Source organism: Apus apus, chromosome 2 (genome assembly GCF_020740795.1).
Source record: "Apus apus isolate bApuApu2 chromosome 2, bApuApu2.pri.cur, whole genome shotgun sequence".
NCBI classification, from domain to species: domain Eukaryota; kingdom Metazoa; phylum Chordata; class Aves; order Apodiformes; family Apodidae; genus Apus; species Apus apus.
In genome coordinates, this window is record NC_067283.1 from 19,672,059 (window position 1) to 19,699,748 (window position 27,690).

At 38.4% G+C, this 27,690-nt stretch overlaps 1 protein-coding gene across 4 annotated transcripts in view; it reads left to right on the forward strand.

Annotated features, from left to right (window-relative positions):
- NEBL (nebulette) overlaps window positions 1–27,690 on the forward strand; it is a 251,878-nt gene that overhangs the window by 161,407 nt on the left and 62,781 nt on the right. Inside the window, exons 3-7 of one of the 4 annotated variants that reach the window (XM_051610331.1) lie at window positions 2,426–2,530; window positions 4,602–4,712; window positions 12,595–12,705; window positions 20,279–20,380; window positions 22,009–22,110. The exons of the other annotated variants lie outside the window; for them this stretch is intronic. Coding sequence (XP_051466291.1) covers window positions 2,426–2,530; window positions 4,602–4,712; window positions 12,595–12,705; window positions 20,279–20,380; window positions 22,009–22,110 — 531 coding nt within the window. The remainder of the gene's footprint in view (window positions 1–2,425; window positions 2,531–4,601; window positions 4,713–12,594; window positions 12,706–20,278; window positions 20,381–22,008; window positions 22,111–27,690) is intronic. 4 annotated transcript variants of the gene reach the window in all.

A 27,690-nucleotide genomic window follows, 5' to 3' on the forward strand; every position in this document is an offset into this window, starting at 1 on the left:
TCTAGGTAAGGAGGTGCAGACCTTTTTGTGGCTTTTCTAGGCTTAAATGGGTCTTTGAGAGACAACAGCTCTGTAATGGATCTTGGCATGTTGACTGTCAACATAGTTACATCGCTGATGTCAACAAACAATTTTTCAAGTATACTCATATTAAAATTAGGATGTGTCCATGAATACCAAGGAAAGGTGGCTGCTTGGATTAAGTTGTTGCCATCAGAGCCTTTCCTTTAGCTCACAGTCTCCTCCTGTGTTTCCCCCATAAAAAGATCAATGGAACAGGCCATGGACAAGGATTTTCTTGAAGAGCCAGGAAGCTTCAGATGAAAAATTGGATGTCCTTGTTTTATGAGGTTGATCCTGCTATATAGCTTCCCTTAAGAAAAACAAGGCCATTTGAAGCTTACTGTTTTGGTGGTTTTCTTGGAATTTGAATCCACTTTTACTGAATAGCTGTTCTGCTGGTCAGAGTAGTTCTGTGATGAGTCAGGGAGAAAAGGATCATGAGAGAGCTATTGAAAATTTGGCCTCTAGTGAGCTATTGGATTTCAAAGTTATATTAAAAGAGCAGTGGTGACTCCAGGCCATCTTTTGCAAATTTTTCCTACTTGTTTTTAGTATTTTTTTTAAGGCTTACCAAATCTATTGAATCTAAACAACGTATTTTGTGGTGAAGAGTAAGTGGCATACAGGCAAAAATTTCCTATTTAGTATTTTAGACATTTGAATTTGTAACCCCAAACTTTGAAGAGGAATATAAACTTCTTTACATGTTGTTTTATGTCCTCTCTAAATAGTGCATTTGAGCCTGCACACATTTTTTTGGCCTCTATGGGTTACTATAATAAATGTGAATAATAAAGGAGCAAGGAGGTGGTGTTAGTGCTTTCCTGCTTTCATCTATTTTGAAAGCATGGTTTCTGCAGCAGAATGATTTGGATTGTTTCTTCTAGTCATGTTGTGTTGTCCCCCCCACCCCTTCTGATTAAGAGATATCTTAGGAGGCTTAAATGTTTGATTTTTAAACGTAATTATTAGTCTGTTATTAAAATGGATGTCTTTAAAGCCAGCTCTCAGTTATCCATGGGTGATTTATCTATGTTGTGAGCAGCAAGACTCTCTCATCTCCTTTAGCAGAGTCTCGTCTTTACAGATGGTCCTCTTGGGAACTCCGTCAAACCTAGCCAGTAGATAGTCAGCTCTTTGGACTTCCTGCATCACTTCTCAGCGGTATCACCATTAATGTTTATAATTCTATGAAGCTTCTTAAAAAGCTGTTCATGTACACATTCTGTCCCCTTGCAAGTACCTGCACGTGTGCCAGTACATGTGTCCAGGTTGACAATAAGTGCCTGCTCATGCTTATAATAAAACTGACCTTTTTGTGCATTGCGAAGTGGTTACCTGGAAGCTGATTCTGTGTAAACTCCCATCCTCCTCAGGAATTTCCTAAGTCCCTGTAGAGAAGCATAGACTAGAACTTGTGATATCCATTAAGGATTCAGAGAAAGAAGAAATTAAGACTGCGTATTTTTGTAATGCTCAGATGCAGATCATATTGCTTCTGTCAGTGCTTGTCAGCAAGTCTAGAGTGCATAAACGCAAGCTGCTGTTGTGCAGAATGTGAAAATGAGGTTAGAGGAATGGTAACAGATAGTAACCATGAAAGCTTAATACTAAATAATTCAATTTGCATTGAACAAAACTATTATATGTATACAGAAAGAAAGACCAGTTGTTATGCTTCAAAATTTATTTCTGTTGCACATACAAATGACTTGAAAAATAACTGTTTAAAATTAATGCTCTTAAACTCTGACATTGTCTACATGTCATGACAGTTGGGGTGCTGGCAATGATTTGGTGATGGCCTTCTGAATTTTTTCATGTAACTCTTGGATTCATGGAGCATTTGACAGTGGGTTTTGACAGTGTTACACAGATTCTGTGCTTCCTAAGTTGGTGTTAAAGGTTGAACAGCTTTACCTTTGAGATTAAGGAGAAAATACGTTATTCAATTCTCCTTTCTTTAGATGTACTGGAACATGAACAGACAATAGTGAAAATTTGCTCTATATGCAGAAAAAATAGTATCTTTTTCATGGCTTGGAGGTGGACTTGGCAATGTTATGTTTATGGTTGCACTCAATGGTCTTAAAGGTCTTTTCAAATCTAAATGGTTATATGATCTTTAATGAGTTTTGTGACTTTTACATAGCCCTGGTACTATATGTGAGAACTGGGTTTTTCCCCATGTGACCTAGTTTGATTCAACCTGAGGCATTTGCAAGCCAACCAGCATAGTATTAATGAGTAAAATAAAAATATTAATTAAATAATTAAATAAAAGTATAATTTGCTTGGTATTGGCTTTTTAAAGAAAAGTATTTTAAGAACAATAAAACTAATTTTTTTCTCCTCTTTGTAGATACACTATAAAGAAGAGTTTAAAAAGTCTAAGGGCAAGTGTATATTTGTACCTGACACCCCACAGCTAAAACACGTGAAAAGTCTTGGTGCTTTTATTTCTGAGGTAAGTCCTGAAAGACAGAAGAATTCTCTTTGCTTCTTATCCCTCATAAAAGCTCTCTCAATTGAATATGGTGATTTTTAGCATGGAAATAGCAATTCTGTTTAAAGCCGAAGTGTCTTAAAGCACCCTAATTAGTGTGTTCTGTATATATTAATAAAAATAATTTCAAATTATGCAACACTTTTATTCTGGGATACCAAATGTTTTAATAATGGTTCTGAGGCAGTCTTAGCCAGTCTATTTTATGGATGAGTAAACTGAGGTATTTCTTGTTAGACATTTTATAGTGATGGGGTTTGCAGATCATACCTGTACATAATTTCCCTGCTGTGGAGAATTCACAGCCTGACTGTCTAGAAGAAGGGGAGAAGGAACCTGTTCTCCTTCAGCAAGGGGACTGGGGCAGACATCAGGTCAATGCCATCTGCAGGTCTCCTGAGCCCTTGCATGCATAGATATGCATATCCATGCCAGAGCTTTTATGGTTTTATGTGTACACAGGCACACACACAGGTACAACAGTAGTGGCAAAGAAAGAATGGCAGCTTCCAAAATGCCAGAGCAGAGTTTACTGCCAGTGCTTTCTGTCCCAGGTACAAAGTATCGTAGCATTATGTGTCTGATTATTTTTCCCAAGGGAAAAAAACATCAGCAGGATTTTTATTGGAGTTGCTTTTATTAAGGAATTGCAGGTTCTGAGTGATTTTTCTGTCACTGTGACCCTTGAAATTCTAAAATTTTTGGTGCCTCAATTTTTATCTTACCTACATGATTCTGTTAAAGCACATCTCAACATCCCTGTCTGGATTTATGTAATTTATATATATTCTATCTTCTGTTTCTTACATACATATATTTGCTGTGTGGCTACATTCAATGTAAATGAATCTGATTAATATTTTTGTTATATTTACCTTCAATGAAGAAGGTGTAGTAAATCCCAAGGGGCATAAACATGATGAAGTGGTACTTTCTGAGATACAAATTATTGCAGTCTACAAAAGCACAATACAGATAATTTATTTAATCCATTTGTCTGATTACAAAAATATGCTGCAAATTATTAATAAAAGATTTAGAGATATGAAGATATTTCAGGATTTTAAATCCAAATGTTTTATGTTATCTCACTGTTGAGCACCCTGTTGCTTATTGCTGCATTTCTTGAAGCATGATGTGGTGGATATTTTATCTTGTAAATTACTGACCTCTAGTGTCCCATAACCTGCTTTTGCAAAAGTTGAACACTGAAATCCTTAACAGCGTATCTCTGGCTGTGAAAAAGGGCCCTCTGTTTTGGGAGACAGCAACAAGTGTTGCAGCAAATTATTGATGGATGGAATACATATGAGAAATCAGTCTCTAATGAACAGCTGTATCTTGCACAGTAAATTAATGACATTAGACAGTATCATTTAGGATAGCTTTGATATTTGCAATTACTTTCACAGCAGTACCTGATATTATCGTTTTATGAATTTTAAAAAGTTTTTTGAATTTGATCAGGAGCAAAAGCCTCCCAGATTTTGAACCATTGCTCTGCCCTGTCTCATAAACCCTTTTGTGAGGAATTGCTACTACTGAACACTGAAGAAAATAAAGGGTAAATAAAAAGTAGTTTAAAAATGAATCTGTAATATGAGACAATTAAGTAGAAGTGATGGCAGACATGCTGCCACTTATTAATTGGTAAAATATTTTTTTCTTGTCCTCTCATTGCTGCCATTGTGCAAAACTTTGGTAAAGAGAAAGAAAAAAGGTAGTTTTGGTTTTTGGAAATGATTTTAAAAGGATAGAAAAAAACCCTGCCTTGCTTGCCTTATTTTGTACTTCCTACTAAATTATTGAATTGAATTAGGAGGTACTTTACATTGCTTCATGAATTAGACACATCCACCAAAAGTATTTTAGAGTTATTGAAATACCTGGTTTGCTTGAAAGTTTATAAAATGCAGCATTAGATTTTTCCAATTCTAATGATCTTTATAGCATTTTAATAGAAAAAAAATTACCTGGTATGATTACTGTATCTTTCTTAGTTTTTGCATTGTGTGTTTTTTCTCCCCTATAGGTAAAGTACAAAGGAGCTGCTAAGAAAGACCTTTCGAACTCTCTTTATCAGCAGATGCCAGCCACAATTGACAGCGTATTTGCAAAAGAGTTAACACAAGTTCAGAGCAAGGTACAATTTTAAAATCACAAAGATTATTTTTATATTAATTTTGTGACAAAATAGGACCAATCTGAGCTTGATTAATTTGGGTGAGTTTATAATAGAGAATTTATCACCATAATTTCTTAACTTCAACTACTCGCTTTTAAATTGTTGTCAGTCTGACTCATTATGTTTATTAAATATAATTTTTAAAACTAGCAGTGCATTAATCAATCAAATAAAATCCATTAGAAGTCTATGAATGCAATAAGGAATTATTAAATTCAGTGACATTGCACTGCATTTATAGAATAGATGAATCTTATATAATGAATGTTTCAATTTGGGTGTTATATTAGCTTTATAAAATGTTTGATGCTGAAGTGAATAAAAAACCAAAAAACTTTAATGACTTTTAAAGGCACTAACTGTACCATTACATGTATTTCTAATGGCCTGCAGACAACCACTCATAAAAATTTTATAGAAACAAAAATATGAAATCAAGTATATTGAACATATGTGAAATATGCAAACAACCAGTAAAATAGTAAATTCCTGTTCAGTTGCTTCCAGGGGCGTAAAATATAATACCCTTAATATAGGCAAGTGACCCTTCACTTACATTGATCTCAGTGGAATTGTGAGTATTAAGTATGTATAATATGAATGAAGTTACAGATTTTCATTGTTGTTCGTGTGGATTACAGCTGATAGATGATCATGCATTTCCACAGTTTTCTTCTTTTGCTTTTGTCCACTCTTAAAGATATTAGCTAATTATACTTTAATACAGCCAGTCTGTGAGGTGAACACACTCCTAAATCCATATTATTGATTGTGTCACAATATGCATTCTTCTAATGTAGTGATTTTTTTTTGAACAAAAAAAAATATTAATAACCAAAAAAGCTCACTAAAATCTCTAGGTAGCTTGTGGAGAAGTGTTTTGATATAATACAATGTGTTAGTTGAGACTATATTAAGCAAATGCAAGAATATAAAGTATATTTTAGTTTTCATACTTTGAAATGGAACATATATACACTCAAGTTAGAGCAGCACAGTAGCTGAAACAGCATTAATGTGACATTTCATTGTGAAGTGAGTGAGCAGAAGGATTACAGTGGAAATAAATTGGGAATTAAACTTGTGTAACATTTTTAAACTGTTAGTTTGATTTATAAAACATTTGTTAACTAGTTTGCCACAGATTTACTCCTGGATTAATTCCAAATGAGTACAGTCTACATGAGTTTACACAAATGAGGTAATTAACATCAGTGATGTGGCAGGAAAGATAAATAACTGAGAGTAAAAATGAAATTATTTGACTCATAAAAAAAACACCTCTTAAGAAAAAGACCTACATTATAATATTTTTTGAAGGTTTTCTGCAGCAGTCATAGAGAAACAAATATGAATATAAGATGAGTTATATTTAAGCAGAAACTTTTCCTGCAAAATTCATACCATCCCCTTAGGAATAGATGCATTATAAATCATAATCTACCATAAAACTTAAATATATGCTGACACATTTTTCCAACCTGTGGTTACTGTTGCAGTTTACCTGAATTTAATGCTACTTTGAGAGAGATCCCAGGGGATTTTCTAGTGGAAAAATCTTCGCTACAGTATTCAAATCTAATCCATATTGTGCCTATCACTGCAGTACCTAAGTAGCTGATACAAGGGTTTCAGATTTCAACTGGGTCAGGATGTGGCAGAGAGGATTTCTGCTGCATCTATCTAGCTGAAATTGTCAATTTACGGGTCATCCCTTCAGCAAGAGGAAACCAAGGGCATGCCATGAATCATAAAATCATAGAATGGTTAAGGTTGGAAAGGACCTTAAAGATCATCAGGTTCCAACCTCCCTGCTATAAGCAGGGACACCTCCCACTAGACCAGACTGCACGAAGCCTCATCCAGCCTGCCTTAAACACCTCCAGGAAGGGGGCTTCCAGAATCTCCCTTGGCAACCTATTCCAGGGCCTTACCCTCATGGTGAAGAATTTCTTCCTGATGTCTAACCTAAATCTACCCTCTTTCAGTTTAAAAACATTACCCCATGTTCTATCTCTGCCCTCTCTGATGAAAAGCCCTCCCCAGCTTTCCTGTAGGCCCCCTTCAGGTACTGGAAAGCTGCTATAAGGTCTCCCCAGAGCCTTCTCCAGGCTGAATAGCCCCAGCTCTCTCAGCCTGTCTTCACAGCAGAGGTGCTCCAGCCCTTTCATCATCTTTGTGGCCCTTCTTGGGAATCTCTCCAATATCTCCAGGTCTTTCGTGTCCTGAGGGCTCCAGAGCTGTACACAGTACTCCAGGTGGGGTCTCACCAGAGCAGAGTAGAGGGGCAGAATCACCTCCCTGGTCCTGCTGGCCACACTTCTTTTGATGCAGCCCATCTCACCTGCAAAAAGGGTGTTGCAAGCACAGAACTGCATTCGGGTTCTCATGTACAGTAAGTTGATTTTAAATAGGTGCTGATTTCCTGAGAGGTGGAAAATATGAGTACGTGTCCTCCTCCCCATAATTTAGGACAAATTTACACCTTTGACTCCCTTTTCGTGCTTCTTGGATGAAAGGCTGGGCTTGAATGCTTTTGTAGCCAGATGAAGCAGATGCTTTCTTGCTCTCTGGTGCCATGTTCTTGGCAGGATCCATAGCCACATCTGCCCAGCAGGTGTTTGGGGACTAGGGATCAAGCCAGCTGCTCATGACTTGGATGTGCGTATGCTTTGCTGGATGGAAAATTGGTTGGATGGCCAGGTCCAAAGAATTGTGTTCAATGGAGCTAAATCTGGTTGGCGGCCAGTCACAAGTGGTGTTCCCGAGGGCTCAGTGCTGGGCCACTCCTGTTTTACATTATTGATGATTTGGATGAGGGGATAGAGTGCACTCTCAGTAAGTTTGCAGATGATGCTGAGTTGGGTGGCAGTGTTGATCTGCTTGAGGGCAGGGAGGATCTGAAGAGGGACCTGGACAGGCTTGACTGATGGGCTGAGGCCACTGGCCTGAATTTCAATAAGGACAAATGTCGGGTCCTGCACTTGGGCCACAACAACCCCCAGCAGTGCTACAGGCCTGGGGAGGAGTGGCTAGAAAACTGCCCAGCAGAGGGGGACCTGGGGGTACTGATTGACAGCTGGCTGATCATCAGCTGGCAGTGTGCCCGGGTGGCCAAGAAGGCCAACAGCATCCTGGCCTGCATCAGGAATAGTGTGGCCAGGAGGACCAGGGAGGTGATCCTGCCCCTGTACTCAGCCTTGGTGACGCTGCACCTCAAGCACTATGTGCGGTTTTGGGCACTGCAGTAAAGGAAGGACATTGAGGTGCTGGAGAGGGTGCAGAGAAGGGCACCTAGGCTGATTAGGGCTCTGGAGAACAGGTCTTAGGATGAGAGGCTGAGGGAGCTGGGACTGTTCAGCCTGGAGAAGAGGAGGCTGAGGAGAGACCTCATTGCTCTCTACAACTACCTGAGAGGAGGCTGTGGTGAGGTGGGTGTTGGCTTCTTCTCCGTAGCAACCAGTGGTAGGACAAGAGGAAATGGGGTCAAGTTGTGCCAGGGGAGGTTCAGATTGGATGTTAGGAAAAATTTCTTCACAAAAAGAGTGGTGAGGCAGTGGCACAGGCTGCCTGGAGAAGTGTCAAGGGCACCATCCCTGGAGGAGTTAAAAAAAATGGGCAGACGTGGTGTTTCAGGAGATGGTTTAGTGGTTAGGGGTTCTAGGGCAGATGGTTGGACTTTTTGATCTTTGAAGGTCTTTTCCAACCTTGATGTTTCTATGATTCTAAAGCGCCACTGACTCTTCCTGCTACTGCCTGCTGGCACCAGACTGCCGAGGCTCATGTGCCTCTTCCTGGTCATCTCCTTACAAAGGCGTGGCCTTGGCAAATGGTATCTCCCATGGTTTTGCTGTTTGATCCTGAAATAGTGCTGCTGCACTGCTGCTGCCCTACAGCTCCTTTTTCAGCCTGCCTAGATCTAGCCCACGTTATTAATACATTGTTTCAGCTCACACTCGTGATTTAGGTACTTGGATACAACTAGGTGAAATTCACTTTTTCTCAGAAGAAATTATTCCCCACCTTCAGCTGTCCTTCATAGTCCTCTCCAGAGCAAGCAGGCTGCCACAGCACCAGCTATCACTTTTGCATCCTCTTACTGATAGAGCAATTGGCATTGACTTCTGCAGGGTTCCAGCCATACAATGTCAGCAGTGACAGGATCTTACCATAATGGAAAGTACAACACCCTGACACTTGTGGTTCTCCTTCTGTGGAGCTTCCTTCCCATATTGGCTGTATTGATTCATGCTCAATTCCCTCTTCAAGATACACAGGAAAGACTAAAACAAGACCACCTCTGTTGACTTTCGCATAAACCCCACACTTGCTCTTTTGTGTATTGTACAGAACTGGCGTGAAGATGGAAATAAATAATACTCAGAGAATGAAACCCATCTGAAATTTTGACAAAAAGTCATTATGCTATTTATGGAAAAAAATGTTTCAGGAGAATGAGAAAGAAGTTTCATAGCCCCATAGACTATTGCCTTCTAAATAGCTTTCTTGAGGGTAAGCAACCAGACTTTACTCCCTCTCGCTCTCTTGTCATAGCTGTCCCCAGGGTAAGCTAGAGACAGCAGAAGACCCTGTCACCACTGTGTATAACTTCACCCTCCTTGCCCAGCTACAAAGCTCTCACCAGTTTCTCTGTTCTCTGCAATAAGAACAACAACAAAAAAAGTTTATGAGACCAGTCTAGGTAGGGAGCCCTCACTTTGATTTTCCTGGGAGGAAATGGACGTTTTCTGGAAAAACTGCCATTTTCCTGTGGAAGGTATTTCTGAAGGAAAATTTCTGGTGATTGCTATCTTTGTGCCAAGTGTTTTTCTTGTCTGAAGACCAGTATACTGAATTCTTCCTTACGCAGAACATTTTTTCTTAAAAAAAGGTGTCACAAACAATGATAAAAGTATTTAAAATTGCTTGTGGGGGAAACAATGTTGAAAAAAAGTATGCGTTTCATCGCTTTTTTCATCACTTTATTTCTGCCATAAGAAGAGATTGCACTGTTTTTCCTCTTATCTGAAAGGAATAATCTAAAGCAAACTGAAGGCAGTTTAATTTTCTCCTTTGCACAGGGCAATATCTCAAATAGTAACTGTATGTCAACACACAACAGTGTTTTCTGTTTGTTTTTAAAGATGGTGAGCCAAGTGAATCTTAAACTATATTTTCAACTTCCAGAGAAAGTTTCAGAGTTTTTCTTCACCTTATTTTTTATTATGATAAAGTTATTTTTTGTGGTTTATTGCAACCTTTACAATAATATTACACATTTTCAGACTGTTTAATGTAATTCTTCATAGTTGTTTATGTTACTAAATCTTATGTTCAAGATTTCCTTTTTTTATGGTAACAGGTATTAGTATCCCATACTTCCCTAGTTTTGTTTTACACAAATACATTGGATAATCTAATTCTCTATCTAGAGATTAAAATGGCATTTTCTGTGTCCTTGAACATTTCCTCCTACAAAATTTTGGATTTTAAGTTCAGAGCTCAGCTTACTGACTATAAAGAAATTATAAGAATTAAAATTTAATAGTGTTTAAAGTATTCCAAAACAGAGGGTCAGTCAGAGTTAAGTTTAAAGAGCACAAAGCCTTCCTTAATGCAGCTTCCTATTGACACAGGAGTGTACAAGAAAGATAAGAAAAATAAAAAATGAGTGCTTACAAATTAGTTCAATCTGAAGTCTTACCTACTTAAATAATTGCCTTGTATTTCTGGACTTAATAAATGGTTCTGCTACAGAGTAGAGGTTACATCAGTGACCTATAATACTTGATCTCTCTGTAGAGTAGTTTCATATGTAAATTTGATAAAGAAAATTCAATTTAGCTAAAACTTGAAAATTAACATGACACAAGAAATAAATGTGCACATGGTAATATGTAAAATAATATTTCCAAGAATGTTGATGAAATAATACTATTTTTTTCATGCTTCCTTGGAACTGATTTACAGATCTGGGAATATTTCTGTGCTAAGCTGTCCAAAACTAAACTAGAAAGCTATTGAACTCCTAGCCTGTGATTGCTTCAAGGTTACTTAAGTCAGTTAGTAATAATAATGTGAAAAGATACGAAGAACACAGCTGTCAAATAGCAAGTTGAAGATTCGTACTCCTATTAAGCTAAAGAAACAATCATATTTTCCCAAGGTGGTGGACACTTAATTACAATTGCTTTTAGTTTTCTCATGTTGGGGTTGATGTGTTGTGATTTTTTTTGGTATCTTGGTTACACAACCCATTCACCATCAGAAAAAACATAGTTCTTGAACCAGCAAAATGGTAATATAATAAAATATCTGTAAATTAATAGATTTTGGAAACAACTGTATGATTCTGCTTCTCAAAATGGTACCAAGAGGGGAACATTTTGAAAGTGACAATATGAAGCGGAAGTAGCAAAAAAGTTTTTGTAGTGTATGCCTGTATAGTAATTATGCTTTTGCAGGTGATAATTTGTTAATGATACTTCAGTCTTATTCAAGAATATTTGTTTTGCCAGTTGCAAGATGTGATCAGTACAGGGCATTAGTATAAATTTTTTGTTTCAATTTAAGTTGTATTTGTTTCCCCAGAGACCTGATCATGTTGGATTTACACTGTATAAAGCAATGGCACAATTTGAGTTTCCTAATTTGATACTTTCGTTCATATCGTAGCAGTGCAAAAAAACCTCCCACATTTTTGTCTTAGTGTCTCACCCTATATATCATCTTATAATTGGAGATGGTCAGGGCAGATACTAATAGATTGCCTTGAGCACCCTGAGCTGTGACTCAGATGCTTTAAACACAAACAGATACAACAGTTTCTCACAGTTCTACTATTCTGTCTTAAAAGAGCCTGAATCACCGCCGTGCAGAGTTCTCCTCCCAAAACTTTCACAGTATTCTTTTATTGGTATCAGTGTTTTTAGTTTCAAATCCTTTTTCTCCTGATCAGCTTTCAATCTTATTTAGTATTTGCTGTTTTCTTGGGGATTATTTTAATGCTTACTTCCGAGAGCTATTAGAAAATGAGTTTTCTTGATGCTTGCTCCTACTTCAGGCATCAAAACCTGGTGAATTTTCTAAGTGTAAGCCTAAGCTTGCGTTTCAAGGTGCAAGATCAGCTTTTCAGGCAGTTTTAGTGTGTGAGTGTGTGTATATGTAAGTATAACACAGTACAGTGAAAGCTTGATGAATGCCCAACATTGAGCTCAGTTACTATTATAAAAATAAATTTGTTTATATACTCACAATCCAATTCCATTTTCCTTTACCATGATGACAATTGAATGTAAATATTATTTTTCTTTGTCAACCTAGGGTCTACTAAAAATGTATATTATGCCAATAATTTCCTAACAGTGGAAGAAATAGATGTTTGGGCTCTATTTCATGGAAATGTGTTTGTTTATGAGGAATACACAATTTTTTTTTTATTTTTTTTCCTGAAAACAGGAAACCTGAGGAAATATTTACTTAGCTGGTAGGTTCAAGTGTGTTTTGAGAAAAAAAACCTTTACTTTGTGCTTTTCCCTGGACTGTCTTCTCACCTTGTTAAGGTTGGTTTTCTGTTTCTGTGCATTTATTTTTCTTCCTCCATCTACTCATACCTCTGCCGCAATAGCAGAATGAGAAATCTCTCTGCTGACTGTGCCTCATATGTCTCTGTTTTGGGTAAAAGCTGCTCTTGTTTCAGGGTTCTGGTTCCATTAAGGAGCTTAATTATTTATTGCATTTCTTCCTGAATACAGGCATACTGCAACACAAGGTTTAACCCAGTTCATATTATTATACTTGCTCTGCTGAGGTCACAGAAGTATAATGTTGCTCTTTCCAGGTTCTCTATAAACAAAAACATGATGCTGAGAAAGGAACTTCAGATTATGCACATATGAAGGAGCCTCCAGATATTAAGCATGCAATGGAAGTCAATAAATACCAGAGTGAAGTAAGTACTCCCCCATCTGAAATTACTTCAGTTGTTTTGGGTAGATATTATAGCTAAATGGAATGAAAGGGGCATGGAATATTTTAATATTTCATTAATTGGTATATTTTTACATTATTTGCTCTGAAGTAATTTGGGACATGATTAGTGCTTAGAATGTACTATGAGTAACGGTATGTGACTTTTATTCTAAACTGCACTGGCCAGTTTTAGTATTTAGTTTATTAGTAGTAATTGTTATTAAGTGCTATCAGTTTGAAATTAAATAACAAAGACAGGTTTTTTGAATTAATGTGTGGTTACTTGTGCTTTAAAGGTATATAAAGCTCTTTGTTTACATGAGGACCAGCATGGTTTCAGTGTCTTCCACTATCAACATTTGGGCAGTTCTTCAGGGCTTCTGTTTAGAGGAGAGAAGGAGGCTGTTTTTGCCCTGCTTGCTCATCCTTTTATAAACATGAATAATTTCCCATCTCATGAGTACATATCAAATGAGTTCTAAAGAACAATTTTTGTCTTATTTTACAGGACCTGAGCCATAGATTTCATGCCTGGCATTACTTTTTGCCATTGATCAAAGTATTTATTCTTGTAGTTTTGCTTAAATAATTTATTATTAAAGTTACTGCACTTTTTTTTTTTTTTTTTTTTTTCCAGCTGCTTCTTAACTTCTTGAAGTTCTTTCACAATATAAAAGCTTAGTAATAGATTTACATTTTTTACTAGTTTCAAGTCAGGTTTGATTTCATGGTTGAGCTAGCTTATACTAACTCAATGCACCCTTGCTAGGGGTAGAAATATTACCAAGATTAATTTCTTGAATTATGCAAACACAACTTTGAAGAAGAATGTCTCAGGTTTTGTAAAAGCTCATTTATGAGAAAAGTAAATTTTAGGGGAAGACTGGCTAAAACTGTTTTCTCTGGTAAATGGCGTATTTGTTTGCTGTTAACGATGCCAAAAAAGAAGCTGAGGTGTTTATTTTGAATTAACTTAAATTTACCCTATCTTCCCTACTGACAGTGTAACAAACACTCTTAGGTTATGTAGGCTGAAAGCTAAATGTCAGTGTTAGATGTATGTCCATGTGTGCAGAATCTTGACAGCTGGCTGCTGATTAAAAGGCTGCTGGAAAACTTCAGGGAAGCATTATGTTTGAAGGATAACTTTTTCTTCTGCTGGGAAATACCTGCACTGGAACTCCCAGCAGTAATTTGCAACCTGCCTTGATTACAGAATTCCCTCTTCCTGTCAAACTCCATCCATCTGGTGTTGGAAGCATCAGGATGTCAGACTAACAGAGGGTAGGAGCTGGAAATGTGAACATCTCTCCCCATAAGCAAGAAGTGTATTTATCTAGCAGTAGGAATGGTGGTGGACTGCTAGGGAAGGAAATAATGTTGGGAAGAGAGATGGGAGTCCCTCTCAGAGAAGGTGGGACCAGAAGGAATATGAGACAAGTCTTTGAATCAAATTAATCATGGCTTGAGGATTAGCGTGCTGGCGCAAATTCATTCCCCTTCTACAGCTGTACATCACCTGCTAACAGAATTAAGGAAAGCAGGGTACAGATGTGAGAGTAAATGAAGTTCAGTTGTTTCATCTTTCACCCTTAAAGCAAGCAAGCAAGCAAAAAAAAAAAAAAAAAAAAGGAAATGAAGGCAAATAAAGGAGGGAAGGATGTTGTGATAAATGAGAACTTTTAACAGCATGTTAAAAATAATGAAAAAATATGAAGGAAATTATTTTCAGCCTGAGCAAGCTTCAAAAAAATCAAAGAAACCCTCCGTATCCAACAGAAAACTCTAACCAGGGAGTTTCATCTGTTTAAGATCAGATTCTTTCTGGTTGCTCATGGGGAGCTACAGTGCAATGGGATGTATCTTTATCAGGCATAAAGGAGCCCGTTATCTAAGTCCAGTTATTGTTCAGCAGAGTTACACAGCTCCTGGGGGTAATTGTTTGGGCACCATGGTGATAGCTGCGGATTTCTTGTTTAGTAAGTACAGGTTTAATTAGGACCCACATGAGTTTTCATCTTTGATTCAGAGTGTGGAGTAGCAAGCATCCCAAACGTGGAACATTTTTCTTTCTGAACTATTTCAAGCTATTTGCAGAATCATAGATTTGAAAATGCGGGGAAAAAGGAGGGAAACTACAGGGGGAATAGAAGGACAAAGCTCTTTTATCCACCACTCAGTACAGTGTACCTATGGGAGCAGAATGCCAGTTTACCTACAATGCCCTGCCAACTCAATTCAACCTTTACATGCAGAGTTTGCATCTAATAGGATTAGAATGTATTTGAGACTATTTACTCAGCCTTAAAATAAGGCTGACATTTATACTCAACTCTGTGAGATATGAAATTTCCTTTAAAAATTAAGACTGTATTCAACTTACAATATGTTTGTGCTGACATTTGGAAACTGTCATGTGCTGTAGGCCTTCACACCACTTTGAATATCATTAATGTGCTGAATGAGCGTGGGCTGAAGCTGCATAATAGGAAAGTACTGTAAAATCTCCTGAACAATGTGATCACGTATAAGAAAAACATTTTTCTCTTCTTCATACTTAACACTGAAGAAAATTGCTCTCAAAAGAACAAAAGTGACTTTTTAAATGATAGAGTATTTACTTGAACAACAATTTAAATACTACATAATACTTGAACAAATGCATGCTTATCCAAACCAGAGTACTTTTCTCTATAAATTGTTTTTGTGTTAATTATGTGACTTTGGCACTCAAAGGCATTTGGAGAAAGTGGAATAGGGACCATCAGCCTACTTTATGCCTCTGCTTGGCTGGTGTCATTAGCTCATCTGGAAGTTTTCAAACTTGGGAATAAAATTAGGTGGTGCTTCTTAGAAAGCCAACAGGTCGCAAAATAGTGGTTTGCCTTATGTGTAGCTGAGGATCAAATGGACAGAAGAAAGTAATTGAACAGTGAAATGACATGACAATTAAGTTTCTAAAGCTAAGAAAACACTTGTTGCGTCATACCTGCGTAAAAGCTGCATACAGTGTTTGATGAACATACTGAAAGCTATGGATCCCAGTTTTGTCGGGTCCATGGCCTGGCCTGTCACTGGGCATTATGAATAGCGAAACAGTGCTAAGTATTTGTACAGCAATCTATATGTTCTGCTTGGTTCTGCTGTGAGCTTCTTCTCACAGCATTACATTGTATGAAATAAGGAAGTGGTGTTCCGAATTTACAAATAAGAAAACTGCAATAAACTAAATGTGGACATTTAAAAGGCAGTTTGCAGATCTGAGGTTACAGCCCTGGTATCCTTTCTCTTAGGCTTATGTATGAAACAGTGCTGCTTGACTGTTGAGGAAACTTGGTGTTTCTGTATTCTCTTTGCAGTGGTAATTTATGATGTTTCACTGACCATCTAAATTTGAATATTTAAGAAGTCTATATTGCCTTAGGATTAATCTTTTCTAGTGTGTTTGTTCAGGATATTGTGCAGCCACAATTAATGCAAAATCCATTTACATTCTTTGTGATAAGACCAAATCAGCAGATCTTAAACCTGATGTGCTTAAACACCATCAATAACATACCAAAATGTCCATGTTTGTTTGATGCAGATTATGTTAAAGTCAAGCTTCTCCTGTTCAGCATCTGCATTAGAAAAATCACCTTTTGCTGACTAACTTTCTGCTGACAGTGGTTGTCAACAGCAGGTCCCCCTGGACCACTTCCAACTGGTGTTGAAAATGATGTGTTTACTCCTGATGTAATTGGGACCAATCAATTTTCAAGCCCATTACTGGAAAGGATGACTGCATCAATCTGTAATGGGCCAGAAATGTGTTTGTCTCTTCTACATGAGCTGGGAAACAGTTTTCAACACCATTTGAGTGGGGATCAGAAGAACTGTTGGCAATGGTGATTGACACCAGCTAGTCATTTTCTTAGTGTTGATGGACTCCAAGTGCAGATGAGAGAAAAGGGGGCAGAGACACAGCTGACAGGCCATTAGCGGACTTGCAGGTCTTAGAAAATACTAAGCAGGGCCGAACAATAAGGGACAAATTGTCTTGCAAATGGGTGTGCCCAGCTCCTTGCTGATATCTGTATGTGCATCTCAAGAGAGAAAAATGTGTTCAAAGCTACTTGTGCATAAATTAATAATTTATTACCTATAGCTTGGAATAATTTTGAAATTGGAATAGGGGAGAAGATAAAAGACTGAAGAAAGGTCTGAGTCCTTTAAACCTAGGTATACTCGGGTCACCATGTAGTGGAAGTTTCCGTTTGTTGATTGACAACCTGAGATGATTTTCAGCCTTGTTAGAAATCTGTTTACTTTGCAGCACTGTCATACATTCCAATGCACTGGCTCTGCCATGAAAGGTGAAGCATCTTTAGGACCCTCAGCTGGAGTAAATAGACGAGCATGTTTATTCTCATTGGACCTTATGCCTTTTCATAAGAGCTGAAGGTTTGGCCCTTTTACAATTAGTTTACTAACTATGAGCAAGCCTTGAATAATTTCAATGCTTTGCAGAAACTACTGGCAAGTCAGAGAAAGTAATCACATTTGGGATTAAAGATGAGAAATAGCTTTTCTTCAGATTATCACAGTTACAAAAAAATGTTCAACAATGTAATTAGTTTTTAATGTTATTTCAAATAAAGGTAGAAAACCACTCGAAATTTAGTTAGTATTTGTAATTTTCTATTTGCAGCTCCAAAACTGGAGATGATAAAATTTTTTTCACCTTTTTGTCCCAGATTCTTTCTTGCTCACATTTCCCACTGGCCTGCTCTTAACTCTCCATTTACACTGCTGCTCTTGTCAGTACTCAGGTACTTTTTCCTATGCAAAAGCCTCTTTGTGCAGATGTTTTGTAGGCCTCTGGTCCTCATAAAAAGGATTAATTCTTGAGCCTTTGGTGATGTTTTTTAGTAGAGTCTGAGCAATCCTTTGAACTGAAGATTGAGTAAGGGCATTGTATAATGCCTGGAGGTTCCAGTCAGGGTTTGAGCCTTTTGGTAAGAAGCTGAACCAACTCAGAAGAAAGTATGTCCCATTCTCTGGATGCTTCTGCTGTTTCCTTTCTTTTGTTTCTTGACTAGGCTTTGCTTTCCCAGTTGTCCTCTGGTAGGCTTCTCCGCTTTCCATCTTCTCGGTGCCCATGGATGCATATGCACTGAGCTGGTTGCTTGGCCTTGTCTGCATCTGTTCCCTTGCTCTCCTGGAATAGCTCTGGTTTTACTCTTCTAACGTAGCACTATAAAAAAAAAAAAAATTAAAAAATCACTAGATGGAACAGAATAGCAGCTGTGTAATAGAGGCCAGCACAGTGTCCCAATGGGAAAGGGTCAGCATCCAGGGATTGAGGTTATTCAGGAAATGGGAAACATATTTTTTCTTCTCTTTGGCCTACCTCTGACAAACTACTGTTCTGCTGCATAACATTTTTATTCTCAGCAGAGTATGACAAGCTGCAGAATGGAGCAAATATATATTGCAGACATTTGTAAAATGCTAGATGACTTTCCCTCAGACATAAGTAATAGGTATACTAGTTTAGGTGCAGGACGAATAATAATTCACTCAGGGAAAGCTATAGCAATTGGCCTTGCATCTAATATAATTGAAAATGGTGAAATATAAAGGACTGTCACTGTCTTATTGCCCCCTCCTTTCCCCCTTGAAATTAACCACAATCCATTATTTCATGTATTATATGGTCGTGTCATTTGGGAGCAATAAGTGACCACATTTCTTCAACTTTATCACCACTATTCTTGATTCTCTGTTGCTAAATTCACTCCATTCCTAATTTTTATTTTGAGCACATATGCCGGCCTTTAATTTGCAATTTACATGGATGATAGGGTGCTAGTCAGAAACCTGTTTCTGCTGCCTTTGTGGTTTTCACCTCGCCTCATGTGGTCATTAGGATGAACCTAGGTCATTAGGATGAGCATATAATTAGCTAAATTAATGTAAAGCCTTGAATTGCAAATGCTTATCTGTACATCCAGTTTCCTAATAAAACAGGAAATCTAAACCTCACCAAAGCCAAAATTTGAGTGGTTTTAACAAGCTGTAAGGAACAGTTTCTATTTTCTTGGTGAGTTATACTTTGGACTGTATTAATCCATCTTATTTATTTATTTATTTATTTATTTTAGAAGTGGTTACACTTGTGTGTCACGCATTGTAGGTGAAAAATTGTAAGATCTATTTGTGGACAAGTGGTCAACAGTGAAGCTTATTTAGCTTGTCTATTTAGCTGAAGCCATATGGACATAAAATTACTTTCCTGTTGCCTGTAAAATTAAAAAAGAGGAAGTTTTTTTTCCTTTCTTTTTACAATAACATTTCTATAAGTTCTGGTTGCTGTTGTGTGCTGCAGTTTATGAGTTTGTTGCATTGTACCCCAAGTAAAACTTTTCATTGGACATAGGAGCTAGATGCACAGGTTATAAGTGAATCTTCAAGCTCAGGACTTTCTTGATGAAATACAAATTTCATATGGTGAAATACAATCTTGAGAGTTTGATTAACTTCATTAAACAACAGAAGAAAATCTAAAAGACTATCCAGTAAAGCAGGAAATAATCAGATACTTTCCATTTCCTGTAGACTTTATTTTATGTTGTTTAACTTTTGCCTGAAACTCCAATTTGTCAGACACTTTTGAATACCAGGGACAATTTTCTTAATAATTGAGAATAATTCACTTTGACAGCTCTTGGAAATCGGCTTCGATTTGCACATGTGCTACAGCAAGGGAGAGGAAAATGTATGCAGACCTTGAAGAGGTAGAAGAAAGATAACTTGTAGTTTCGGAGCTCTGTAACGTCCCTGAGGTCTATGCTGTTCCTGTGGTTGCTTTGCTAAGTGGAGAATGTTTGGACACTCCTACCTGTGGTTTAGCTTTCTGGCCAGTTTTCTGAGCTCATTTATTATAGTAGTGGCTTTTGCACAAACAGAAATATTCAGGCTTGTACTCCACATGCTGGAACACTCAGCTTGCTTGTTGCCATGATTTTGTAAAGGAGCAGATAAGTGGAGTTGTGGGGAGTGGGGGATGCTGGGGTGGAGTTGTGTCATTGAATTACATACCAGCTAGGCGGCTGCCTATTACTGAGGGGGACGTTAACCGTGGTAGAGTTACAGTTTCTGTTCGGTGTTGCTGCAGTCTGCTAGGCTGCTCAGTATCATAGGGGGGTTACTTTATCTTAAAAAAAAGAAGCAGTGTAGAAAAATTGATGCACTAGAAGAAGACTTCTGAAATTTAATGATCAAACCTAATATTTGGGTATTTGCAGTGCTTTCATTTTTGACTACTATTCTAAGCAAAACCATTTTTCATTTTAATATTGTCTTTTATGCTTCCGAGTTTCTTCCTTGTCCTGTTAACCTGTGTGTGGGTCTTACTAAATAATCCCTGTCAAACAGGACTGTGTTGGAATAAATTAGGCAGAGTTCTGTTGAACTTGATGGCTCCGTTGATAGGTCATTCAAAGATTATTTATAAGCTTCAGTTGTTTGTGTTTGTTTGTTTTAAACAAAACTCTTTTTTTGTTTGACAGGTATCCTATAAGAAGGATGTGCAAGATACTCACAGATACACTGAAGTGCTGAACAGGCCAGACATAAAGATAGCAACTGAGATAACAAAGATAATAAGTGATGTATGTTCTCCTGTTACTCTATTTGTATTTTTTAGACATGTTATTTTATTTATTCCAGTTTCAGCCTAAAAATTTAGAATGCTGCTGAAATTCTCAAAATGATGACCAGAAAAGCAGCAACCCCAAATCTGATATGGAGGATTGATTAAAAACCCAAACTCCAACAAAACAAACACACCCCAAAGCCCCTTGCTTGGTATGCACACATTGTTCTATTTTGGTGTGACATATCCTCTTTGCAATTATTGGTCATTGATCAAAAGACAACGTTGAGCTTCCTAAAGCTGGTTTTGTTTCAGCTTTATTCATGATAACCATTCTCAAAATAAAGCATGTGCTCATATGTTATACTACACTCCGGAAGACATACCAAGCTTTTTTTCACTTCAGTACAAGCCAAGCTCGCATCCGAGGACTACCCTTCCTCCTCCCATCTCGTCTGGCAGCGACTGGGAAATGCAATTCCCCGCTGTCCTTCTGAGAGCTGTGCAAACACGGTGCTCCTTGCATGAGGGCTCTCCTCCCCGAACTCCCCTCTCAAATTCTTTTCCCTCCCACCGTGACATCTGCTAATGGATAGGTCAAGGAGCAGTTGGAGAAGCGGCACTGTGTGATGCAGTTTAATATTTTATCGTAGACAACTCCAACAATATATCTATTAAAAGCCCTGAGCCAAGATTTTAAGTATTTGCTAATAGTTTCATGTGAGACTGACCAGGCATCTATGGACAGACAGTTTTAAGAGACCTGAGATTCCCCTTTTGAGTATTCAGGATTTTCTGAAAAGCAAGAACTTCTACTAAGTCTTATGTGTAACACCTACATTTGCTAACTGCTGCTCAAGTCCTCTTTGAGTTGGAGTGGCTTTGGAACTTTTGTTTTCCTCAGTCTGTTGTTATGCTGTGTCTTTACTGATTCACAGCCCCTGAGTAATGCAAGCAAGCCTGTTTTAGGCAATGGGTAATTTAGTTTGTGATACCGCAAAGCACCTATTGTCAGTTCATCTGTGCTGTTTTCTAATGCATTGAGGAAAATGCAGCAATTTGCATGGGAGGCAGTTCAGCTGGAAACATCAAGTAACACCAGCCCTGTGGGACTAATTCCGCTCTGTTACACCAGTGCAACTTCGCTGTCATAAAGCAAGATTGCAGTGGTAAAACTGAGGGTGGAATTTGACCTTAGGTTTCAAAAAAGTTGCCCCTCAGCCTAGTTTTGTTTCGAGACTATTTTCAGCTGCTACAAATAATCTTGTGTAAACTGCAGGCCCTGTCCCAAGAAATGCTGGGCCACTCTTAAGTCATTTTTCCTTGTTAGGGAAAACAGTATTTCTCAGGCTTGAACTATGCATTTGGTTAAAGCTGAATTTTGTAAATGCTGTGCATTGTGTTTTACGGTAAATAAACACTATGTTAAGGAGCTGAAGCCTGAGAAAGCCTTCTTCTGGAGCTGATTAGAACAGCTCTTAAAGTAGTGTCAATGCAGATCACTAAATAAGACTTTTTTACTTGCTTTAATGCTTCTGTATTTTGATACTTTTAATGCTTATTTGATATGTTTTAATGCTTATATGTTTTGATTTAAAAAAGAAAACAATTTAATACTGATTCATATTATTTATATTTTTTAAGGCTGAGTATAAGAAAGGAAGGGGAGATATGAATAAGGAGCCTGCTGTACTTGGAAGACCAGATTTTGAACATGCTAAAGGAGTTTCAAAACTGTTAAGCCAAGTAAGATTCTCTGTCATTTGGCAATGCCTTAATTCAGATATCTCATTCCTCGTAATGCAAGAAAATATATAGATGTTTAGGTTATTACCGCTAATCTCATGAAACTCAGGTTCTCAAACTCTTTTCGTATAGTATTGCAATGACTGATAAATCTAAGATTCTTAGAAAAAAACACAGAATATTTTTTTCTGCAAAAATACAAGGAACTTGGACTGTTACAACTCAGCTTTTGCAGAAATGTTGTGTATTTATATAGAATCATAGAAACATCAAGGTTGGAAAAGACCTTCAAAGATCATAAAGTCCAACCGTCTGAAACACCACGTCTGCCCATTTTTTTTAACACCACCAGGGATGGTGACTTTGACACTTCTCCGGGCAGCCTGTGCCACTGCCTCACCACTCTTTTTGTGAAGAAATTTTTCCTAACATCCAATCTGAACCTCCCCTGGCACAACTTGACCCCATTTCCTCTTGTCCTACCACTGGTTGCTACGGAGAAGAAGCCAACACCCACCTCACCACAGCCTCCTCTCAGGTAGTTGTAGAGAGCAATGAGGTCTCTCCTCAGCCTCCTCTTCTCCAGGCTGAACAGTCCCAGCTCCCTCAGCCTCTCATCCTAAGACCTGTTCTCCAGAGCCCTAATCAGCCTAGGTGCCCTTCTCTGCACCCTCTCCAGCACCTCAATGTCCTTCCTTTACTGCAGTGCCCAAAACCGCACATAGTGCTTGAGGTGCAGCGTCACCAAGGCTGAGTACAGGGGCAGGATCACCTCCCTGGTCCTCCTGGCCACACTATTCCTGATGCAGGCCAGGATGCTGTTGGCCTTCTTGGCCACCCGGGCACACTGCCAGCTGATGATCAGCCAGCTGTCAATCAGTACCCCCAGGTCCCCCTCTGCTGGGCAGTTTTCTAGCCACTCCTCCCCAGGCCTGTAGCACTGCTGGGGGTTGTTGTGGCCCAAGTGCAGGACCCGACATTTGTCCTTATTGAAATTCAGGCCAGTGGCCTCAGCCCATCAGTCAAGCCTGTCCAGGTTCCTCTTCAGATCCTCCCTGCCCTCAAGCAGATCAACACTGCCACCCAACTTTGTGTCGTCTGCAATATAGGTTGTCTAGGATTTGTAAAGTACTAGCTTCATTTAATTTAGAGACAAATTTTGCTACTCATTCAGTTTGAGAAGAACTTTACCCTGTGATTACGCTCACTGAAGTCACTCAGGTCTTTTGTGTAACTGCTTGCTAATGTGAGTAATGGGATCTGAATTTGGCCTGATGTGTAAACCACCCACCTTCCCTCCCCCTGAAACTGAACCTGTTATTTACTACTTTCTGTGTATATTAGACTCAAAAAAAGAAAAGGAAAAAAAAAGGAATGAAGAAAAAAGTTGAGGATTCTTTTAGTCTGTAATTAAAAAGCTGAAAACACAGATATTCCCTCTTTTCCTCGTAAGAGTCTTCTACTCATAATACTCTAGTATTTTATTTTTCTGGAGTAGTTCTTTAACAGTGCCTCACATAATCCTCACTAGTAATCTTGTCAGGCTACCCTTAGAGCTTTTGTAAACCCAGAAACAAATTCTGCCCTCCTGTAGGAGAAGAAAAACACCATTTGATTGGAGAAGGCAAAGTCAGTCTTTCCACAACTAGAAAAAAAACCCCAAGTGTAGTAGTGTCTACACTAGAACAATCTGAAAATCATTGTTGTGTAACAAATATTTGTCATTTGGCTAGGTAGAGAACATCTCCCCTAGAACTAGGACAAATAAGAATAATGTGTAACGGAGAACAAGCTGCAAAACAGTGCAGTGTCTGTTCGCAAGACATTGAGTCACCAAACGTCCTTGGATATCTGCTACATGATTTCCTGTTTCACACTGGACTATCATTAACTTTGAAGCATTAATACTGTGCAAAGGGAAAAAGTGTAAAATACATGGGGTTTTTTATTGTTTTGTTAATGACGTGTTTGGAATAAAAATTAGCTTGTGTTTTCCACATAGAAAATGGGCAAGTCTGCTAAGAAGTTGTTAGTTTTGCAGGCTTGGAAGTCAACCTGTTCTTTTGAGGAAGAGCCAGTGCTGTGCTAACCATGCTACTGTGTGCCACTTATAGGAAAGGGAGCTGTCTGTCATTTAGCGAACACTTTTAGTGGTTTTTAAAAGGGTTAATTTCTAAATTTATTGTGTGGCATCCTTTATTTTTACCCAGTGGCTGTCTACATGCTCCTTTTGTAGCAGCCTATTTCAGAATCTAGTGGACTTGCAGCTGTCTCTTGTCATAAATGGGACGAAAGCAGATCCCTTTCTGATAGCCCTCTCCATCTCACTAAGCCTGGTACCCTTGAGGTTGTGGCCAACAATCACAGCAATCAATACACACCAGCTGGATCATGAGGTCCTGCAGGCTGGTACTGAGCCAGCTGCATCATAGGCTTCATCAATGCACTTTTTATCTCATTTTTATTAGATGCGCTTTTCCTCTTGAACAATGCATGCTACATCTGCACAAGCTTTGTAATAGAGTCTCTTCACTGCCAGGGACTGGGATGGCAGCAGTTGCAGTTGAGATCCTTTTGCAGAAGACACCATTTGGTGTGCAATTTTAATTTCTTTAGAGAGTCCAAACAATGCAGAAGGTGTGGCAGGAAGACAGGAGCAGTTGACTAAATGTAGCTTGCTTACAATTTACCTATAAGAAGATTCTTACTAAACCTTAGTGGTCCTGACTCTGCAGCTGCTGGGCCTGGACCCCAATTTTTGGGATCCTTCCTTCTCTTGTTCTCTTCTCAGTCTACACTGTTGTGGCTGTTGGCAGAGTGTGTGATGGGCCACGTACCTTCGAGCAAGGAGGCTGACACTGTGCTGCCAGCTGCCTGCCTGCACAATACTAGGCTGCTTTCAGCAGTGGGGAGGTGTGCTCAGCAATTCCCCACCTCCTCTGAAGGAAAGACAGTGGCCATGAGTTGTCTAATGTTTTTATATATCATTTGACTCATTATAACACTTAGACACAGTGATCATAAATCAAGAGCACAGGACAATGAAGATGACCCCTGTGTCCAAAGAGCAGGGTGGTGAGGCAGGATGAGGAGTGCACCTGTGCTGTAGGAGAGGAACAGCCCTCAGTGTGGGTCAGTCATGTCAGTCCTCTTCATGCAGGGATTGTAAAGCAGGCTTGTAACAATTACAAGATTAAAAAAATAGTAAAGTTAATGATCTCTTTATTGTCTCCAGACTTTCTGGCTTTTAGGGTTTCCATTTGTTTCTCAGCAACTGGGAGTATTAGGAACTTTTTGTGCTGAAAGTTGATAATCTCCCTTAATAGCGTGAATCTGTAAGCCGCGACATGCAGTAAAATATTAGTTATTTGACCCTCACAGTAAATTTGGAAAGTTGACAATTCTGATGAATGTAATAGGAAGAGAAGATGATAACATGTTTTAATGTGGTGCATATGGGTAGGTAATTTAGGGAGTATAGAGAACACGAGCAAGAAGAGGTGAAGCAGTGTGGGTGTAGTGAAGGGAGAAAGCAATCAAGGCAAACAGGAAGGCAAACAAAGTGAAGAAAATAGTGTTAATGTTTGACTGGCACTCAAGGCTCTAGAAAATCAGTGTACCCTCTTTTTATTTATTTATTTATTTATTTATTTATTTATTTAACACAGCTTTTGACAACAGCCAAACTAATAGCTCCCAGGACTAATATATTTACTCACAGCACGTGGTAACCCCTTTCTGTTGATTTTAAACCAAATTTAAAGGAGAAACTGTGTTAGCCCATGTGAAAACATCAAGCTTGTCAATTTGCTGAATATACTTTGTATAATTTGGTTTATTTTTCATATCTTTTTTTAAAAAACAAACTCTTGTTTATATCTTTTTTATGTCTTCTAGTACATTTTATTAGCTTTTTCAAAGAGCTGCTAATACGAAGTATTCCCCTTATGGCGTTTAGGAATTGGGTTTATGATGAATAATTTTGGGTGTTTCTATTTTATGCTGGATCTGGTGTTTATTGTTTCAGGGATAAAACTGTAAGAGGTAGAATGTTTTTCAAAATGTACCTTTGAGATTATCAGTAAAAACACAAAGAGCCTAGGATTTTCTCAGTCTTTCTTTGCTTTGAATTGTACTAGTGCTTTTAACAACCAATATTTTAATTTCGCTCTTTGTTTATGTGAAATTTCCTTCAGTATCTTATGTGCTCTTGACAGATTTTTAATTTCTTTATTATGTTTTCATATGGTCTTAAGGAAATGCTTTAGCTGCAAGAGTCTGCTTCATCCTGGGATCCTAGTGGTTGAATGATTCAGTTTTTGTAGTTTCTTTGTAAATCTGAACGGTGGGTGATGTCATCCACTTCTGAAACTGAACACTCCCTGTGTGAACAGCTTTGAACTACAAATTTGATTTAGGAATGTTACTGCAAAACTTCAAAAGACACTGCTCTGTCCAGCTGCAATTCTGACTTTTATAGGTTTTGTGCAAGGCTGATGAGAAGTTTGTTTATCCAGGCCTTGTTTAATTCCAGTTTGGTTTTTCAATGATGTTGTTGTGTTAAAAGCCTGCAAAGTCTGCTCTTTCTTCAGCAGCAGTTATAGAGCAGCCTACAAGCAAATTAACCCCCAGTAAATACTCTTTAAAAAAAAATAAACAAACTTAAGACTTTAATTAAAATGGTAAATAAATAGCCATAGTTTTAAACCCTCATTAAGTTAACAATGAAATTTGTGGGTAAGCTTCCACTAGCAGCTGTCACTTCTACTCCCACTTTCTGTTTGCTCTTCTACCATGTCATAACATTGCTAAGATTCCCTTATTTAGGTGTTTTCTAAAACACTGATGAAGTATTTTTCTTCCTTGGTTTTAATCAGAACCCTTTCTCTCAGGCATATTTTCTCCCCTGAATCTGCATTCATAAGTTTCTCCTGTTCAAAAGAATGGTAAATACTGTGTGCTTTACTTCACAGTGACTCATCCATGGGCTTGCTCTTCTCTCTTCTCCCTCTCCCATCCCACGCTTCCTTTCAAAAGAGAGAAGGAAAGAGGAAAATACCTATAAAAAAGAAAGTGAATGTGTGTGTGTGTAGCTTTCAATGAGATGAATCCCCTGTGACAAGTCAGAGTTAAATTACTGCTGGAAGTGCTCTTGAGATACCGCTGGGGTCATCTGATATTATTGTGTGGCCTCCATTTTGCCCCCGAGCGACATGTGCGGTGGTGTGGGAGAGCAGAGGCAATAAGCAGAGCAGGCAGACGAGGCAGCAGGACCTAGAGGTACTGAGACATCCCTCACTGCAAGGGGAATGCTTTCAGTTGGATTGGTGGACAGTCTCCTTAAATTTGGGACTTTTCTGCACACTGGCATCAGGAGACACAGGCCTGTGAAGACTGCCTCCCCTTCTTCTCTTCAGTAGCAGTGATGTGAGCCGATGACACTAACAAGGATTCATTACTAGAATCTCTAGATTGAATTATATTGCTAAAAAAGAAAAATCTGTTAGAAAATTGCATGAAACGGCTGCATCTGGAAGATGACAGGGCATTGTGAAGAGACTGTCATTTTCACGCTTAACA